General features: G+C 42.7%; 1 protein-coding gene across 6 annotated transcripts in view; it reads left to right on the forward strand.

Moving 5' to 3' along the window:
- The window catches only part of RFFL (ring finger and FYVE like domain containing E3 ubiquitin protein ligase), a 66,030-nt gene that overhangs the window by 10,715 nt on the left and 35,333 nt on the right, over nt 1-19,982 (forward strand). The window contains exon 1 of one of the 6 annotated variants that reach the window (XM_059379400.1): nt 8,667-8,791. The exons of 3 other annotated variants lie outside the window; for them this stretch is intronic. Coding sequence is in view for 2 of the 3 variants with exons in the window: in XM_059379401.1 (XP_059235384.1) it covers nt 14,722-14,761 (40 nt within the window). In the remaining variant the exon portion in view is untranslated. Of the gene's footprint in view, nt 1-8,666; nt 8,792-14,643; nt 14,762-19,982 lie in introns of those variants that run through there. 2 more of the 6 variants (XM_059379401.1, XM_059379396.1) reach the window with 2 other exon arrangements.

A 19,982-nucleotide genomic window follows, 5' to 3' on the forward strand; every position in this document is an offset into this window, starting at 1 on the left:
TACAAGGGTGGGCTTTGAAATTTTTTATACATGGTCCTCTTGTATGGAATGTGATTAGAAAGTGATATTAGCGGAATGCCTGGGGGGTTCAGTTGGTTAAGTGTCTGCCTTTGGCTCAAGTCATGATCCCAGGGTTCTGGGATCAAGCCCTGCATCAGGCTGTCTGCTCAGCGAGGAACCTGCTTCTCCCTCTGTCTGCCGCTCCCCCTGCTTGTGCTCTTGCTCTTGCTCTCTCTCTTTTTCTCTGGAAATTAAAAAAAAAAGGTATTAGTAATACTTGTTACATATTCTATTAGTTTTAGTTCTGTTCACACTGAAGGATGGCTTTATAGTTTATTCCTAATTCTAACATTATAATTGTATTTGATGTATAAACCAGTCACCCTTAAAAGCACATTTGGCTAAACAGCTAAAACATTGGCTTAGAGGAGAATGTATTGGTGGCAGTTCATTTTTTAGTTATTTTTTTCCTTGTGGGGGGTGTGTCTTCCTGTTAGTTGGTAGGCGTTCCCAGTCAAGTGGCTTCTACATGAGATGTATAGAAGTTCTGGCCTCCTCTTGTAAACGATAGTGGCATAAATGGTGACAGACCACTTTCAGGAGGAAGTCCTGATCAGTACAGAAAGTAAAACTTTGTTCTCTGGGATTGAAACCTGGGTCCTGCTTCCCCTGCTCAGAGGCCCCATGAGGACTGGCCTAAAGAAATCACAGAGGAAGCATCCTTGTAAGTTTTTCTGCTAACCTCTCCCTCACATTTGGAGACTGCTCTTGAGACTTCTGTAAGAAAAACTAGTTGTGGTCAGAAGCTGTCAAATGTGAGCTGCCCTGCCTGGTAACCCTGTCTTTCACAATTTCTTTGTCCAATTGCTGCAGTGTTCTGATGCTGCTGATTTCAAGCAGGATGCTTTCCGCTGAATGCTGAGCTGGAACCACAGCAGGGTTCACTCTGCGCTTGGTTACTTTGCCTTTTGGCTCCTGACTCGAGGTTCAGATGCAAATCAGAATAGTAAGAAATGTGCTTTGCTTTACACACTTTTCACCTTTCTGGGTTCCCCCTGGTGATTGGACAGTGAAATGAGTAATTGCACCATTAGAGCCGTATCATCCCTAATCCTTGGCAACCAGTGATCTCTTCTCTCTCTCTCTCTTCCTCTCTCATTTCGTCATTTCTGAAGTGTTATGGAAATGGGTCATAACAGTATGTGGCCTTCTGAGATCGGCATTTTTCACTCAGCCCTCTCTATCCAAGTTGTGTGTAGCAATAGTCTGCTCCTTTTTATGGCTGAATGGTATTCTGTGGGGTGAATGGAACAGTTTCTTTAACCGTTCACCTGTTGAAGAGCATTTTGGTGGTTTCCAGTTTGGGGCATTATCAATAAAGCTGTCGTGAACATTTGGGTACAGGTGTTTTGTGGACACAGTTTTTAATTTTTCTGGATTAAGTGCCCAGGAATGCAATTGCTGAGTCCGATGGTAAGTATATGTTTAGTTTTTTAAAGAAACTGCCAAACGGTTTTCCAGAGTGGCTGTGCCATTTTACAGTCCCACCTGCAAAGTAGAAGATTCAGCTTCTCCGCATCCTTGCTAGCTTTCGGTATTGTCACCATTTTTGATTTTAGCTTTTCCCCTAGGTAGCATATCTGGTTTTTTTTTTTTTTTTTTTTTTTAAGTTTTTTTTTTTTTTTTTGACAGAGAGAAATCACAAGTAGATGGAGAGGCAGGCAGAGAGAGAGAGAGAGGGAAGCAGGCTCCCTGCTGAGCAGAGAGCCCGATGCGGGACTCGATCCCAGGACCCTGAGATCATGACCTGAGCCGAAGGCAGCGGCTTAACCCACTGAGCCACCCAGGCGCCCAGCATATCTGGTTTTTAAGTTCATCAGATAACTTGGTAAAACTGACCTGATGAAGAGCAAAGATTTTTGAGTCGCATATTGTTAGGGTGCTGCAAGACTGCCTCTGCAGTACACAGCATTCAGTGGTCTGTTGACGTGCTCTTTCGTCCCCCGGCTGTGAGAGAGGAAAGAGGGGGAGGCAAGAACTGTGAGCATGAGACTCTCTCCCTTTACCCGGCAGGACCTGGCACACTGCTGCCAGTGATGATGAACAAACAATACTATCCTCAAACTATGAATTTCTGGTAACTTCTTTAGAAATTTGCCTCAGTGAATATAGCTTTAAATACGCTAAAAATTTGGCTTAGAATGGCCCTACCAACTTGTTCAAATTGTTTCATTTTGTCAAGTGATCCCTATTTCTCGTAATATTAATTAGCTTATACCGCTCATTAAAAAAAAACTAAAATAGCACAGGAGTGTACATATAAAGCAGAAGGTAAACGTCTCCCTTACCAGAAGTATCTACTATTAAATGGTTGTAGACTTTTTTTTTTAAGATTTTTATTTATTTATTTGACAGACAGAGATCACACGTAGGCAGAGAGCAGGCAGAGAGAGAGAGGAGGAAGCAGGCTCTCTGCTGAGCAGAGAGCCTGATGCAGGGCTCGGTCCCAGGACCCTGAGGTCATGACCTGAGCCGAAGGCAGAGGCTCCAACCCACTGAGCCACCCAGGTGGCCCTAGACTTTTTTTTTTTTTTTTAAGATTTTATTCATTTATTAGACAGCATGAAAGGAGAAAGGTCAGTGGGAGAAGCGGACTCCTGCCGAGCAGGGAGCCCAATGTGGGACTTGATCCCAGGACTCTAGGATCATGGCCTGAGCCAAAAGCAGTTGCTCAACCAACTGAGCCACACAGGCGTCCCTCTAGACTTTTTTAAAAAAGACTTTATTTATTTATTTATTTGAGAGAGAGAGCGAGCCAGGGGGTGGGAGGCAGGGGCATAGGGAAAGAATCCTAAGCAGACTGCACGCTGAACACAGAGCCTGTTGGGGCCTGGATGTCACAATCCTGAGATCATGACCGGAGCAGAAACCAAGAGTGAGAGGCTTAACCGACTGAGCCACCAAGTCACCCCAATGGTTCTAGACATTTAAGCTATATGTTTTGTATCTTTTTTCACTCTCTGTGTATATGTGTATGTGTGTGTTTGTGTAGTCCCCAACTGCTGTTCTGTTAATGCTTTTTTGTTTTCAGTGGAGAATGTATTATGGGCATTTTCCCTGTGATGGTGTTTTGTTTTGTTTTGTTTTTAAGTGCTTCAGCCTGGGACAGAGTTGTATTCCTTTCTCTAACCCCCCCCCCCCCTTTTTTTTTGTTCTCTTACAAAAGGGTTGAGAGATACCTTTGAAAGACCTAAACAAAATGTATTTTCTTCCTTGTTACATGGGTTTGGTCGAAATAAAGTTGTAGTTTTATTTGCAAGAAAATCAGTAAAATTCTGGCTGTTAGGATCTACCTATCTGTTCTATTATGAATAATGCAAGTCTGATTTTATGAACCTTGAGGAAAGCAAGAACTGTGAGCACGATAATCTTTGGAGAATGTACAGTCCTTTGGGTATTTGTTCACTCAATCAGGTGCTTAGTCAGATGGAGTGTTTTCTTAAGTGCTACTGAAATGCACAGTTCATTCTTCATTTTGAAATCTCTCCTGTCTTTTCTTTCTCTTCCATTATTTTGATTACATTGATGGGACATTCAAGCTGTGCAGTCTTACCTTTTATTTCCCTAGCCTACCTAAGCCAGTTTGAAGATTAACTGTAGGTGAACAGGTAACCTTATCTACTTGGCTAGGAGTAACCCTGCCGCATGAAACACATGTCAACAAAGGCCCCCTAGGCTTGGAAACGTGTGAGAAGGTCACTTAATCTTGTGGCATTTCTAATGGAAACCAACGTGAAAAGTCAGGAAGTCTTGACTTATTGGAGGCAGGGCATAAGTATGGGAGGTGGCGGGGAGTAGAGAGAAAGAAGAGAGTGTGTATAGATGTATTTGAGGAGAAGAATCCAGAGGTAAAACAGTAAAGAACTGTGCATTCAGGAAATCTTCAGAGTTGAATGCTGGAATCTTTTGTTCTGAGAGGGTGGTTGGTTACTGGGGAATAGGACCTGAGCTTACTAATCACTTCATTATGAGGCTTTGGGAGTTGTTTAGGTGAGGGACTTGGATGACAAGGGCCTTTCCCTGCCCTTCTGTATTAGCAGCTCAGGGGAAAAAAAGGAAGAAATAGCTTTGTATAGAAAGTTACGCGCCCAGCGGTTCCAAGATTTCTGTTGCCGTGTTTCTAAAGTGCGCTCCCCAGGATGGCAGTTGGGTCCTGTTGCTGACTTCCTTTCCCCCGGTCTTAGGGCCTCAGCCTGTGTCCTCTCACCTTTGGACTCTCCCTTTTCCTGCAGGCTCGATGCTTTTTCAATTCCCTGACATTTAGGGATCTAGTATTTCATGGTGCCTGAGGTAAGCAGTTGCTGTACCCTTGATACTGGATACCTTTCTGAACTATTACACCATAACGGATAATCGGGTGCCCACAGTTAGGTTATAGGACGGGTTCTGGTACCTGTACCAGCCAGGACAGACTCCCTTCACCTGCCCTCACACAGCTGTGGGGAGAGTGGGGGTTGCAGCAAAGTGTTGTGAGGCCGGTTGAGCTTTATGCAGTGCCAGTTCCTACCCTACATCTGAACATGAAGGTGGCTCGTTAAAGATTAAAGGCACTGCCTGGTCCTTCTGGCCCCAGGATGGAATGATCCCCGCCATGGCGACAGCCTCTGTCTCCCAGGAGAGGCCATTTTATACAGGAGGTTTGTGCTTCCAAATGTTACAGTGAGCCTGCCTTGGCTGATACAGTGGCGATAAGTTGGCATTTGGGTACTCTGAAGACATATGAGCTATATAGCATCCCATGGTTTGAATTTCTGGGCAAAACTGCCTCATCAGGAAGTCAAAAGCCTCTACTTTCAACCTGCACCATTGGGGAGGTTTTATTCCTTCTTTTATTTGAGTATTCTCTTGAGTCAAGTGAACTTTAATTTTCACAGCCATAAAAATTCCATTAAGCCCCTTGTACTGCATCCCAGGTGTGAAAATGTCTCTGTGTAATGACTGTGGGTGACAGCTAAAATCCTTAAGAGTAGTTAGGATAATTGTCTCTGGAGGCTTGAAGAAAATAATGGTCCAGTTGACAAAATAAATACAGTTCAATTGTTATGTTCTTGGCTGTTCTTGTGGGTAAGGGGACTAGTGTCCAAGAGCTTCTCAGACTACTGCTCATTTTGGTGGTCTTTGAAATGAAACTTTTCATTTTGTAAACAGTGCTCAGGGAACATAGCTGTATGACCAATCTCAAAATATCCAAGGCCACCTGCATCAGAATCATGTGGGAGAGGGAGTTCTTTATTTAAAATTCTGATTCTGGGGCCCTTCTCTGCATTTGTGCTAATTCAGAATGTCTGAGGGACTGGGATGGGAAATAATCATTTTTAATAAGCACTTCTGTTGATTGTTAAGTACCCCTAGAGTGGATTGTAGAGTATCCTAAAATTTACTTTATTTCTCATATTTAATTTCTGTGATTTATTAGATGATAGATGTTTGGTTGATGCTCATTTGTCTTTTTTGAAGAGGAGGTACTCTAGTTTTTTGAAAAAAATGTAAGATCCTACAACTCCAAGGATTAGAATTTGGCAATGTCCCTAAGTCTCCACAAGGAGAGATAGCCAGGCACTGGTTCCTGAAAACTTGGATTCATCAAGTCAGCTCCTTCTCAGTAAGAAAAAGGATATGGACATAAATAGGATTAATTTGTTGAACAGAATAAATGTGCAGTATCATTTAGGATGTTGGGGAGGGAAAAGAAGGTAAAAGGGAGCTGTTAAGAAGAAAGAATGAGGGACACCTGGGTGGCTCAGTTGGCTAAGCAGCTGCCTTCGGCTCAAGTCATGATCCTGGCGTTCTGGGATCGAGTCCCACATCGGGCTCCTTGCTCAGCGGGGAGCCTGCTTCTCCCTCTGCCTGCCATTCTGTCTGCCTGTGCCCGCTCTCTCCCCCTCTCTCTCTCTGATAAATAAATAAAATCTTAAAAAAAAAAAAAAAAAGAAAGAATGAGAAAGGGGAAAGATTAGTTCATAAATGGTAAAAATTTTTAAATTAACCCAATTTTAAATTACTAATATTTGAATATGTGTTTCTTGCAAAAATAAAAAATTCAAATACTCATAAAGCTAAGAATAACTCCTTGATCTGTTCCCACCACAACTCCCTCCCTGGTATGTGTATCGTCCCATTATCTTTTTGTATGTATTTGGTAATTTTCCACGGATTTGGAAGACTAGAGAATCACGAGATGTGAATATTTTTATTTCTCTTTTGACACCTGCTTACTGTTTATAATGTTAAGATCTCTTGCAGGAAAAAAAAAAAAAGTGGCCTATAAATGGCATTACATATTCCTCTTCAAGAAAAACAGTGAGGGGGCGCCTGGGTGGCTCAGTGGGTTAAGCCGCTGCCTTCTGCTCAGGTCATGATCCCAGGGTCCTGGGATCGAGCCCCACATCGGGCTCTCTGCTCAGCAGGGAGCCTGCTTCCTCCTCTCTCTCTGCCTGCCTCTCTGCCAGCTTGTGATCTCTCTCTGTCAAATAAATAAATAAAATCTTAAAAAAAAAAAAAAGAAAAGAAAAACAGTGAGTATGAGTGTGTGCAAGTTTTATACACACACTTTAGTGATATTTATATCTCTTATGACCACCCATAAAATGTACCTTTAGGTGGTGACTTGTCTGAGTTTTAAGATAATGCATTGAGAGAAATTACTAAGCACAAAGCCAAATTAGTTTTCTTATTTTCATATAGTTTCATAGTCTCATAGTTTTCATGCAGCCTCACAAAACTTCAAGTACTTGAAGTCATTTGCTCAGATTTAGCCTCTTTTTAAAGCCCTAAATCAGTGTAATCCTCAGCCTTTCCAGCCTAAAAGAAGGAACTGGGATGGGGTATGATTATATTTTGGAGAAAAAAATCGGAATTGTACAGAATCCAAAACAGGGAAATGATAATCTGCAACAGTTCTCACCTGCTAAATGGTGTTTATTTTAGCAGAATTAGGAAATTCTGATGCTTCTGGCTCCTGTATTTTTCTTTATATAATTCACATTTACTTCCCAGCCACAGTACTATCTGAATTTTCTCTTCCTTATTTAAAGTTAACCAATATATAGAACGTGCCAGAAGCTTCTAACAATAATGGGTTTTTTCAGAAGAGGTTTCCTATTTGTCCGTTCTGTATGTGTCTTGAGGGTTGCTTCATATTAGAATGTTTGTGACTTATCAGCAACTACAGAAATTTTTTTTTTTAAGTGTGGTCAATGAGATAACAGTTGCCAACTGCTCTAAAGATGTCTTTATCATTTGCAAAGAACTAATTAACACATACTGTAGGAAAACTTTACAGCCATTTCCTGAAAAGGAAAACACTGAAAGGGAGGAATAAAAGCGGAAACATTTTATGAAACCTTATAAAAGCTCAGTGTGGCTATCCTACTGGAATAATGTAATTAAGGGGAATTAAGCCAATTGGATAAATAACTTTTTTTAAACTAGCCCCTTGAAATGGAATAGAATTAAGTAGCATAGTTTTTAAACCCAAATTCTGACAGTCTGCATGTACATTTTAACCTAATAACATTTATTGAGTGACAAGCTGAGTTGGCAGCTACATCCAGAGTTCACGCTGCAGGGGACCTACCTTGAAGAATGGACAGGGCTAGGTGTGGTGGCCTTCCCATGCTGAGGAAAAGCTGATGGCCTTGGGAAGTTTTGAGCAGGGAGCAGAAGGATCTGATGTGAACTTTAATGTTTCTTTCTTGTCTAATGAAAAAACAAAACAAAAAAAAAACAACCCCACATAAAGCAAAGGCTTAATCTTTTGTTTTCTTTGTATAGCACCATTCTAGCTGGTCAGGGCAAATTCAATAATAATTAATAGCTGTTGATGAGCCAGTCATTCTAGAATTGATTTTTTTAATAAGCTGGCCAATAAAGGAGAATCGACACAGATTTAGGGATTTTTCTTTTAAAAGCAAGTGTTAATACAGTTTTCAGAGACTCCTGGATTCCTTAAGCATCCGGTAGGTATGCTGGTGGATAATGTGGCTTTAACTGTGTGTGGCAGCTGATTAAAGCCTTCAGTTATTTCTGTCTTAATTAGAAATTCTGCATTGTCTAGGGAAGTAGAGAGGTCAGGGATGGCCTAATGGGGAAACAGAAAGGGGAGCCTGGTTAAAGCTGACAAAAATTTACTCGGGTGATTTGACCAACTAGCAATGACTGGGCAAGTTCCTCATTTCCTCTGACCCAGATGTTCTAATTTATAAATGCAAAGTGACTTCTTTATCAGCCTCTCAGGGGAGAACTTCAAGGCCATGAACCTGCTACCTTCATTAATCTTGCTGTCCTGAGCCCCAGCCTGTTCTCAAATGAAATTTCAGAATGTGACCACTGGAGCCTTCCAGGTAAGGGCTCCAGGGGCTGCCGAGCAACCAGCAAGAGAGGGGAGTGAGGGACCAGCCCTCAGTAGTCAGCACTCCATTTAAAAAAAATCAGTGGGGCACCTCTTCTTTTCTGAGTTGCGGTTGATTGCGTTGGCACCGGCTGGGTTGTTTGGGAAGCAGGAGTTTGCCTCGCATGAGTCAGCACTGCCCTGGGTAAACTGCCTGCTCTGTTGCAATCTTGCTTACTTACCAAAGACACGTCCCCAGGCGGCACCATTCACTTTGCCTGAAAGCTGCTGCTGTTGGTTCCTGAGATGAGCTCATCTGAAATGGCTCCAAGGACCTCAGCGGCAGGAACTGGAGGCTGCTTGCTCTCTGCTGTGGTAATGTTTTGAAACAGGCAAAATCAGGTAACCCCAGACTGTTTGCTCTTCGTTTTATTAGCTAGACTGAGCTGCAGGAGGAACGGGAAATCCTTTGTCTTCAGAATTGCCTCAGCAGTACGGGTATCTTAAAAAGTCAGTCCCTTAGGCCTTTAGAAGAGGTCTTGAGGGGGAAAAGTTTCATTTCATTTGGGATCTGGATGTGGTTTTAGTCCTAAATAGACCATTTATCATAGAAACCTTAGAGAAGACAAACATGTCAGGTTTACAGCTTTTATCCATCTTTTCCTCTTGTATTTTCTGTCCTTTTTTGTGTCCTGTGAGAAATAGTTTAGTCAAACTAAACAATTATTAAAGAAAGAGAGAGAAGCGAATGTATTTTATTATCTATCTAATCACTGGAATATTGAATTGTAGGGAAACACTCTTCCCAGCGAGTTTCCATATTTTTCTCTGAGGTACTATGAAGAACCTCCCCTCATCCCTAATTCTGTTCAGACTATTGCTCTATCTCCCTCCTGTTCTTCACTTCGAAACTTTTTAACACTTAAGCCTCACTGCTAGGCAGTTGCCCCTCTCAGAGTTTGCTTCTGCTCCTTACAGTTCCCCTCAGATGGCCCATGTGTTCTTTTACCCCAGGCCTTTACACCAGCCAGCTATCTCTAAAACACCCTGCCCCAACTTCACCTGGCTGGCTTCAGAGCCAAAGTCATTTCTTCCATGGAGTCTCTTCTTACTCACCAAGATTGGATAAGTACACAGGACAGCACTCTTTACTCTGATCATAGCGTACGTCAAGAATCAGTGTCTGTTTTGTTAGAATGATATCCATGTTCCTTGGGACATGGTTGGTTCTCAGTAAGGGTAGAATGAGGAGAAACCTATATTGTATACTTCCTCAACTCTGATTTTCTTATCAATCCTTTGTTATTTTGGCTTCTGCCCACATTACCTTACTCATGTTTTCCTAAAGATCGTAAGTAAACTCCAGATTACCAAACCCAATGTTGTGGTTTCAGCCTCCAATTTACTTAATCTTGGCCTGGCATGTGGCACTGTGGGGCCATTCTTCTTTCCCCCAGTGACCCTCTTCATCTGGCTTTGAGGTTACCTTGTCTCTTCTGAGTTTCCAGAGTATCCTTCTATTATTTCTTTGCATTCTCTTTTGGCTATCCCATAAACGTTGAGAGGCTCCAAGACTTCACCTTGGGCATCTTTCCACTTCCATATCCCTTACTCCAAGGATCTCAAATAGGCTCGTAAATTCAGCTATCCTCCGTATGTTTAGTAGCCCAGCTGTCTCTCCCAAGCTTCAGATCTTTATTTCCAACTTGATAAACTTTACCCAATTTGAAAAACCTACCAGAGTGTTCAAAAGGGATCTAAAATGGCATACGTTATCTTCCCACTGAGGACCAGTCAGCTGCTTCTGTTGCTGTAGGTTTCAACTCTGTTAATGATGTCCATCAGGTCTTCCTGTTCATTGTTTATGCCTCACATCACCTAAATATGCTAAGTCCATGGTTGCTAAGTGCTTTTTTTTTTTTTTTTTTTTAAGATTTTACTTATTTTTTTGACAGAGACACAGGGGGAGTGGGAGAGGGAGAATAGTCTTCCCTTGGAGCAGGGAGCCTGATGCGGGACTCGATCCCTGGACCTGGGATCATGACCTGAGCCAAAGGCAGATACTTAACGACTGAGCCACCCAGGCACCCCTCTGCTAAGAGCTTTTTTTTTTTTTTTTAAAGATTTTATTTATTTATTTGACAGAGAGAGATCACAAGTAGGCAGAGAGGCAGGCAGAGAGAGAGAGAGGAGGAAGCAGGCTCCCTGCCGAGCAGAGAGCCCGATGTGGGACTCGATCCCAGGACCCTGAGATCATGACCTGAGCCGAAGGCAGCGGCTTAACCCACTGAGCCGTCTAGGCGCCCCTGCTAAGAGCTTTTGATGATGTTATTGGGGTACCGTTTGATAGATGTGTGGCTTTCCTTCATTCCCACTGTATTGCCTTAATTTACTAGACATTTTGTTTAACCAGCCCAATGTCTTCGAATTTTGTGTGTGAATACTTAGAGACGGGGCCTGCACTCTCAAAGATTACAGGTAACCATTCTCCCAGATGTTAAAGACTAAAAATGTCACAGTTTACCCACTTTGCCTCCAGGAATTTGAGTTTGTAACTTCTGGTTGAGAGCCTTATCAAATCTTCTTTTTAAAAACTATTTATGTATTTATTTATTTATTTATTTATTTATTTTTACATAACCTCTACCCTGCAGTGTGGGGCTTGAACTACTGGACAAGAACAAGAGTTGCATGCTCTGCTGACTGAGCCAGCCAGGTGCCCCCTCCATCCAGTCTTGACCGGGCTTTACCACCCCACCTTAGGTCTTTCTCTGCTCTTGTCCCCTCCACATTGTTATCTCCAAAGTTATCTTCCTAAAGGCCTAAATCAAATGTTCTCATTCTCAGGTTTTCAGAGTGCCATTGGATTCCTGTTTTCTACTTAGCTTGACAGGTAAAGCCCTTCACAATGTGACCCTGTCCCACCTGTTAATGTTACCTGGCTTACTTCTCTCCTTTTCCTAGTCATTTCTCTCCTCTCCATCCTCACCGAATTTCTCCCATCTTCCCAGTCTCTGGTTATAGCATGTTGTTCTAGGCGAAGTTGTCTCATCCTCCTGACTCGCAAAGTACTCATCCCCCTGGAGACTTATTAGTTCATATGCGAAACCTTCCCTACCTTCGTCAAGTAGAGTTAGAGTTGTTCCTCCTTATTTGGACTTCCACAGCACTGTCTATTTCTTTTAGTAGACTGTTCCTTCTACACACCTGCTCCCTGGCCTAGAGCCCAACACTATCAGACAGTGGCTAAAGTGGGTCCCCAGTATCAAATCATTAGTCCAAACATCTTTATTAGTCTTGGCAGTATTATAAAATTCGTAAGCTGTCTTGTTAGGTGGCATGTTTTTAGTTCCTGTTTGATGAACTTGAGCCCGTGGTGCTATTCCATATAGGTCACCTGAAATCATCAGGTAACCATTTGAAGTTAATTTGAAGATTTATTGGGCTTGCTGAAACTTAAACTTAGTTCCACATTATCACCTAACATTTTTATAATACTTTACAAAATTATTTCCCTTGTATCATTTTATTTGACACCTACAATATTCTGTGTTGGGTAGGCTTTATTATCCCTATTTTACTGGTGATTATAAAGCTACTTTTGACATTGAAGTATACATGCAGGTAAGACTTCAGAGAGAGAGCATGTTTTTACATTGCGTTAAGCAACTGGTTTGTCTCTTTGTAGTTAAATACACCCTATTGGCTTCTACAGAAAAGGTGCCTTTGCTCAGTAGGCAAGTGCTAAAAATCTTGCCTTTTATAAGGCCACTTTACCATCGAAGTAGAAGGAGGTACTCAGAGCCTTTTGACCTACAGAAAGGCCTTGAATGTGCTTAGAGACCTTGATTGAAATTAATGGGGTGCCTTCCAACCTCAAGCTTTTCTATTGTGCTTCAAATACCTAGAATTTATTGAAAACCTATTTCAATAATGGAGTGTCAGACTAGGTTGATGAGTGAAGGGAGTCAGCACAAGATAGAGTAAGCGGAGTGTTAAGAACCCAAAAGGTTTCATGGTAATTTCAGCAAATGGTTACATTTGTAGGGTAATAAACTTTTGTGGAATTGGATTATGGAAAGATGAACCATAAGGGCTAGGAAATAATCTCTGTTAAGTATTGGCATGTGGCATCTAGTTTCTGTCGTTCCCTCCCCACCCCCGCCATCCCAATACTTGAGAGGATAAAAATGATTAAAAAGTTTAAAAATAAGTCCTATCATTATAAGTTTTTTTTTTTTTAAAAGGAATGATTTTAGCCTACAGAAGGAAAAGCTAAGGGATGGCTCGATTACCATCTTCAAGTATAAGAATAGTTTTTGCTGGGGGGATTTTGACTAATTGTTCTTCCCGTACTTCAAAGATTTAAGAGGACATGGGCTTAAATTGAAGGGGGAGTAATTGTAATGAATATGAAGAAGAGTTTCTTGGTCATAAAAGCTGGGAAACAGTTGTATGATTGCTGAAAGTGAGTTGGATTTCTGACTATTTCAGTTATCTACCAGTGTGTAGCAAATCATCCTAATACATTTAGTAGCTTCAAATGACAGCCATTTTATGGCTCATGATTCTGTGAATTGTAATCCAGGGAAGAAGGACATACCACCTTGCCCAGGTGATTTCATTGGACTGGGAGCTTTAACATGGCTTCACTCAAAATATGTGGATTTCTGTGCTGGCTCTTGGCCGAGACATCTTGGTTCTCCTCCTTGAGGTTGGACTCCCTCTTGGTCTCTCATCAGTCATTAATCAATATGGGGCTCCTTTTACATGGCGGTTGGCTTCCAGGGCAGCCATAATGAAAGAGTCCTTCATTATCACTTTCCTTCATTCTTTTGGTTAAAAAAGTCACAAATGTAGCCCACGTTGAAGGGGAGGGGACACTTCGGGAAGGGTAAAATATCAGTGTCACACTGCTAAAGGCCATACAGTATGGTTGAGATTATTGTGACCAATTTGGAAAGAGTTTATCATGTTAACCTTAGGGATATTTAATTAGAGACTAATTGATACATGTTTATTGAGTAGATAGTTTAGGCATTTGATTTATAAACTTGGCTGCATATTAGAGTTGTCTGGGAGATTTTTATAAGCATGGTTTCCATAGGTACCAGACATGTTCATTAATCCAGGTCTCCTGGGGGGGCGGTGGTGGCACCTGAGACACTGTATGTACTTTTTCTCAGGTGACAGTAAAATGAGGATAGAGGTTGGGGAAGGGGACAAGACTGATTCTGATAGGTATAATATATAAGGCAGAATGGTAGGTACCTTAAGATAGGCCTGCTGATCTCCTTTTGCTTCCAGGACCTGGCTGAACCCTCTGCCTGGCAGGTTCTACCCTCTAGTCTGCCTAGTTAAATTCTGTCTCCTTCAATCAGCACATCATTAAAGGAATGTTTTTTGATGCCTCACATTTTTTCTTCTAGTTTCTAGCACTTTTTCCTTTGTAGCATTTTGTAGGTTATAATTTATATAATTTACAACATTTGTGTGATTATTTGATAGAGAGTAGACAAAAATATGTCTGCTTTGCTTTCTGGTATCTAACATAGTACCTGCCTCATAAAAGGCATTCAGTAAGTGTTTGATGAATGAATAACTGGTTGATTGAATGCATGAATGAATGAAGTGACTTAAATTCAGTTTTAAAGAGGGGTAGAATTGTGGACAGGTGGAGCAAATGAATAGGAAATTCATGGTTCAGAAGTGGAGGTGTGGATTAAACTGCTTGTGTAATTTCAGAAGGTGGGAGGAACTGGTTTGGGAAGAGATGAAGGGTTTGGTCTTGAGTGTACTTGCTATGCTACATTCAAGGTACAGATATCCATCTAGCAAGCATTTAGAAATGAGGTGCTGAAACTGAAGGGTGAGACTGATTCTGGGTATTTCGATTGGGAGTTCTCTGACGAAAGGCTATGGAGTCTATTCATTCAACAATAAGTGAGCTCCAACTGTGTGCCAGACAACTGTGTTATAGGGCAGGGGAGCAGAGTTCTGGCTGATAAGGAGCCAGCTTGGTGAAAAGAGCTGTGGAGAATGTTCCAGACAGGAAAGGAACCACAAGTGTGCAGACCTTGGGGGCAAGGAGTAGTCTTTTTATTTTTGAGAAACTGAAAGGAGGACTGCCAAAGGATTAGAGTGAGGTGAATGGGGGTGGGGTTGGAGGCAGCATGAGGTAAAGCAGGAGAGGAAGTCGGGGCCCACATCACATGGGGCCTTTGTGGACTATATGGGGAGTCTTAAGCTTTACCAGAAAAGCATGATGGGAAGCCACTGAAGGTTTTAAAGCAGGAGAGTAACAAGCGGTCCAAGATTATTCTGACTACTGTATGGAGAAAAGAGAACGGCGAAGAGGAGGCCAGTCAGGAGGTGTGTGTTCTAGTTCTTGAGAAAGATAACAGCACACAGAGCAGGGTATGGCACTGTATATGATGAGAATAGGGTATTTGTGGGATAGATTTAGTTTTTTGAGAGGGAGCACATGCGCATGTGCAGGAAAGGTGGGCAAAAGAAGAGGGAGATTGACAATCTGAGGGGTTTGAAGTGGCAGGGGGGCAGTGGGAGGTTGGGGTACCAGGTGGTGGGTGTTATAGAGGGCACGAATTGCATGGAGCACTGGGTGTGGTGAAAAAATAATGCATACTGTTATGCTGAAAATAAATTAATTAATTAAAAAAAAAAAAAAGAAGAAGAGGGAGATGGAGAATCCCAAGCAGGCTCCATGTCCAGTGCAGAGCCCACCGAGGAGCTTAATCCTGCGACTTTGAAATCATGACAAGCTGAAATCAAGAGTCGGACACTTAACCGACTGAGCTACCCAGGTGCCCCTAGATTTTAAAAGAACCAGGTAGAATTCACTAGAGAAGGAAAGAGTGGTAAGTACAGAGCCCTAGGGGTTACTTAGGGACCAAAAAGAACCCAGGGGAAGACAGGGAGAAAGGTTGGTCTTTGAAGTCAAAAGGGAGTCGAGCTTCTGTACTTTCAGTGGAAAGGGAAGGGGAAAAGGGGGCCTGCAGGAAGAACATGGGTAGGTCATCTGTGTCCGGGACTGCAGGGAGGTCAGGAAGGTGGAGGACTTGGGAAAAAGCCATGCATTTAGCTGTCAGAAGATCTCTGAGGATGTTGGAGAGGGCTTTTGTGAAGCGGAGTGGAGTGAGCTAACACGTGTGTGACCTGTGGGTGAAGGAGGGTACCATTGCTTTGTGGGGGAAGCAGGGAACCGAAGAGAAGGGGAGAGGCTGAGAGCCCGCTTGCACAGACCTGCACAGAGAAGCAGGTGTGCGGAGGCTGACGTCTGCTGAGCCCCGACCTTGTGTCCGTCCCCGTGCCAGGGACCGCCCCGAGTCTGCTTTCTCTGGGTCTAAACAGGGTGCCTAATATTACAGTGACTCCCAGAATGAATTTCCAGATTTGAAGGGTATGTAAGACCTTACTCAGGGGTATGGGAAGGAAATACTAGAACTAAGTTTTTCCTCTATTTTTATCTTTCTCTTTGAAATTTCTTTTTAGTACTGGGTTTTAGATAGTACAGTAGCACCATTTGAACAGTAGCACTTGCCTAATTTGCTGTTACATGTAGAGATGTTGGAGATGTGCTAATTTTTTTTTTTAACTGATGGTCAGAAATGGTGCTCTACTGGTTTAGTGAATAAAGGGGAATGTTTGAGATGAAAGGGAAAGATGAGGCAGAAAGGAGGAGGGGAAACCAGCGTGCCAAGTAGCTGTACATTCTTTTAAACCTTTTCAAAACCCTGTGGTGCTGTTGCCCCCACTTTGCACACAAAAAACTCGCCCACGGTCACACAGCTAGGTAAGTGCTAGAACTGGAATTTGAAGCCAGGTTTGTTTTACTTGAAGGTCTTATTATCTCACTTATTTCCCCTTTACTCCCCTCCTCTGCTTGATGCTCTCATATTTTCCCATTTCACTCTCACATATTAAAACACTCATTTGTAGTGGAGGAACCAGAGGCAAAGGTGAAACGAATGGTTCATGGTCCCACATCTCATGTAGGGCACCAGCTGGACTCCTGATCCATGATTCCCACGGCACCACCACTGCCTCAAAATAAGTAGTCGAACCCCAGCCGAACTGCTTTGGTAAAGCAGGTGAGGAGGTTTCTAGTTAGGAGGGGAGAGGGGCTGAGCTTACACATAGTAGAAAAGAGTCATGACTCAGATCCTACTTTTTGAGCACTTTGTGTTGTTAAGGGCTTGCATTAATTACCTCATTTAGGTTCTCCATTTTATGGAAGCAGAAGCCAAGATCAGGGAAGTGAAGCACCTTGACTGAGGTCACAGAGGAAGACTGTAAGTTCTGTCTAACTCTAGGCCCCATGTCCTCAACCCCGCGCAATGCTGCTCTTTGGAAAGTTGCTGTGGAGTCATCAACTAGAGATGAATAAAAGACTTCGGAGCCCAGTGGTGGCTTGGTCCCAGTTGTATGAATTTGCTGGGCACCCAGTCCATAGTCTTCCAACGTTTCTGTAATACTTGGTAGCTCAGGTGTGGAAAGGCTGGGGAGTTAGAAAAATGTAGAATAAGAGTTCAATAAATCAAAAGAGTTCAATAAATCCTCCCTCAGAGTGTAGAGCTGGTGGAGTTCAATGGATTGTGTTGTTCAAGGAAGCTGTGTTTGAAATTAATTTTTATAATAAATGTCGTAGTTCTGTTTGATGCAAGGTATACTGGAATATGGAGGGAAGAATGCCAAGCTGATAAGATGGGATCTTTGACCTCCAGAAGGTCAGAGAGGCAGATCAAGTGCTTTGCCGTTGTGCATGATTGAAGGGCATGGAGAGGTGAAGGGTGGAGAAGTACAGGAAAGTCACATTATACAGACTGGCTTGTTGTAGATTGAGGGTGGCAGTAGGAAGGGCTAGCCTGGTGGGTGCCATCTGTTTTCTCAGGAAGACCCCTCAGGGTTTTGGTCACTGTATTTTAGGTCTGGTTCTCAGGCCACAAAATTTGTTTTGCTTTGTACCTGGAAATGATCAGTCAGTCTTTGGGGACAGCACTATATTCAGACTTGGGTGACTGTGCTCAGAAAGGAATGATAGTTTGTTACTCCAGAATGAAGGAGCCCTTTCCTATTGACAGGATTCTGGATTTTGCTAGGGTACTGCTTTTCTGTATCAAGAGATCTGAGAAATGAAATTTAATAATACTGAGCTTGCTTGGTGAGCATGGAATAATATGATAGAATACTTGTGGGGGAAGTTAGAAAAAAGCTAAGGTTATTGATTTGCCTTCTATCTGCTCAGTATTCTACTAAGTGCTTTTGCATACAGTAGGACATTTAATTCTCCCAGTGGGCCCATGGTACTCAATTTACAAAAGAGGAAACCAAGGCTCTGTCCAAGCTGGTAAGAGGATGAACTCAGATTGGAAGGAATCGAGTCCCTCAGATTCTAGGAGCCCACACCCCTAAGTGCTACTGTATGCAGTTCCCACTTAAACTTCATGAAAGAAACTTGTCCCACAGCAGAGAAGATGGCGTGTCACTTAGTTGCAGTATTGCTCAGTCTTGGGTGATTATGGAGTCAAAATAGCCTCCTCTACTTTTAGATTTTTTTAAACTTTGTAGATCACACTTTGATGTCATCACTGTTAAGATTTTTAAAAAAGATTAAAAAAAATTTATTTGACAGAGAGATTGAGATCACAAGTAGGCAGAGAGGCAGGCAGAGAGAGGGGGGGGGAGGAGCAGGCTCCCCGTTGAGCAGAGAGCTCGATGTGGGGCTCCATCCCAGGACCCTGAGATCATGACCTGAGCTGAAGGCAGAGGCTTAACCCACTGAGCCACCCGAGTGCCTCAGGATTTTCTTTTTAAGTAGTCTCTACCCCCAATGTGGGACTCCCAACTCACAACTCTGAGATCACGAGCCACATGCTCTACTGAGCCTGCCATGAGCCCAGATGTGGTCATGTTCTTTGTTTAAATATGTTAATACCTTCACCTGAGCCCTTTTGTCTTCCCGTCTTCTTGCTTTTAGTTTGGAAGACATTGCATCTCTCTGGAGGGACTTTCAATATCTGCACACACTGGTTTTGCGTTTATTTTATTATCTTAATTTTATGGGTTCTGAGAGTCTTCCAAGCTCCTAACTTGTCACCCTCCCTCCCTCCTTCCTTCTCTACTGGATTTAAACTCAAATTCTGAGTCTGACTTTGGAGTACTTCTCTGGCTCCAACCCAGTTACCAATTTAGCCGTGGCTCTGTGGATTGCTAGCTATTGTTATTAACATCCCTCCCTTCATGCCCACTTGTATCTCAAATCAAATCCAGTTACTCACTGTACCTATGTGTCCTTGATTTCCTGCTTGGGTGTCCTTGTTCCTGTTGTGTTTTTGGCTTGGAATGTCATTCTTCCTATGAAGCCGCCTTGTCTGATCCCTCACTGGGAGTAATCACTTCTTCCTCTGGGTCTCATAGTAGAGAATTCTCTTTTATGTCTCCTTTATGGCACAGTATCCTTTCTACTGTATATTTCAGTAGTTTGTGTACATGCCTTTATCTCTCCTACTAGACCATAACCTCATGAGCAGATCTATCTGGTTGACCTTTGTGTCTCCTCTAGTGTCCAATTCAGTTCTCTGCACATAATGTAAATAGATAGATAATAAATAAATAGATGAATGAATAAGCAGAATTTAAGTTTCTGCTCATTGGTTTGGATTCCCCCGCCCCCTTCTTTGCCCTTCTTTTTTCCTCATTTCTTCTTCTCTTCTGGGTTTTCCCTTACACTGACTCAACCAGCTTGTCTTCACCACTCCCTTTTCTTACCCAGATTTTGCCTCGTTCTTTCGCTGTTAGCAGTCACTGTGTGGGAGGGCCACAAGCTGCTGGTCAGATTTTCTCCATCCTTTTGTGGCTTTATCCTGTCCAGGAATCATATGACCAGCATGAGAACTGAGTGGTGATTACATTAAGATCTTAATAAAAAGACCATATGTCAAGAGAACAAACCTTAAGGTTTGTTATTTTGCCTTCAGTAAGAAACTTTCTGATCCACATTTCAAGGGAGAGGGAAAAGAATCCTTGGGTACATGAGAGGTCTAGATCAAGGCATATATTCACACCGTGAATTGTGGGGTATGAGAGGTATCTTACTGGACCAAAGAAATAACGTCAGGAGCGGCAGAAGCTTCCTCTAACTGTTAGTGTTGAATCCTGGAACTTTTTCGACAGCTAGAAGGAACATTAGAGATTTGCGTCGTCTTACCTTCCTATTTTCCAGATGAGAATACAGACCTGAGGAGGCCAACCGATGGGCCCATAAAAACTGGGATATTTGTCATCTAGCATTTATTCCCAATACTGAATGTAGCTTGTGGGGGGAACTACTAGCTCTTTGAAAACAGTGGAAATTTCCCTTCAAGTGGGGGCTTCAGGTCTCTAAAACTGGAGAGCTTTTGCTGACATGTGGACTCCGGTTGGTAGCTGGCTGGATTGGGGGCAGTGTTCACCAGAAGGGCCCTTTATGAACTGTGGTGACCACTCCTGGTGGTTCCCGTCTGGGGGTCTGCTCAGTGGGGCTTCCGGCTGATAGAAATCTGTTCCTTCTACTTTTGGAAAGGGGCCCACGTTT

Source organism: Mustela nigripes, chromosome 16 (assembly GCF_022355385.1).
Source record: "Mustela nigripes isolate SB6536 chromosome 16, MUSNIG.SB6536, whole genome shotgun sequence".
NCBI lineage: Eukaryota > Metazoa > Chordata > Mammalia > Carnivora > Mustelidae > Mustela > Mustela nigripes.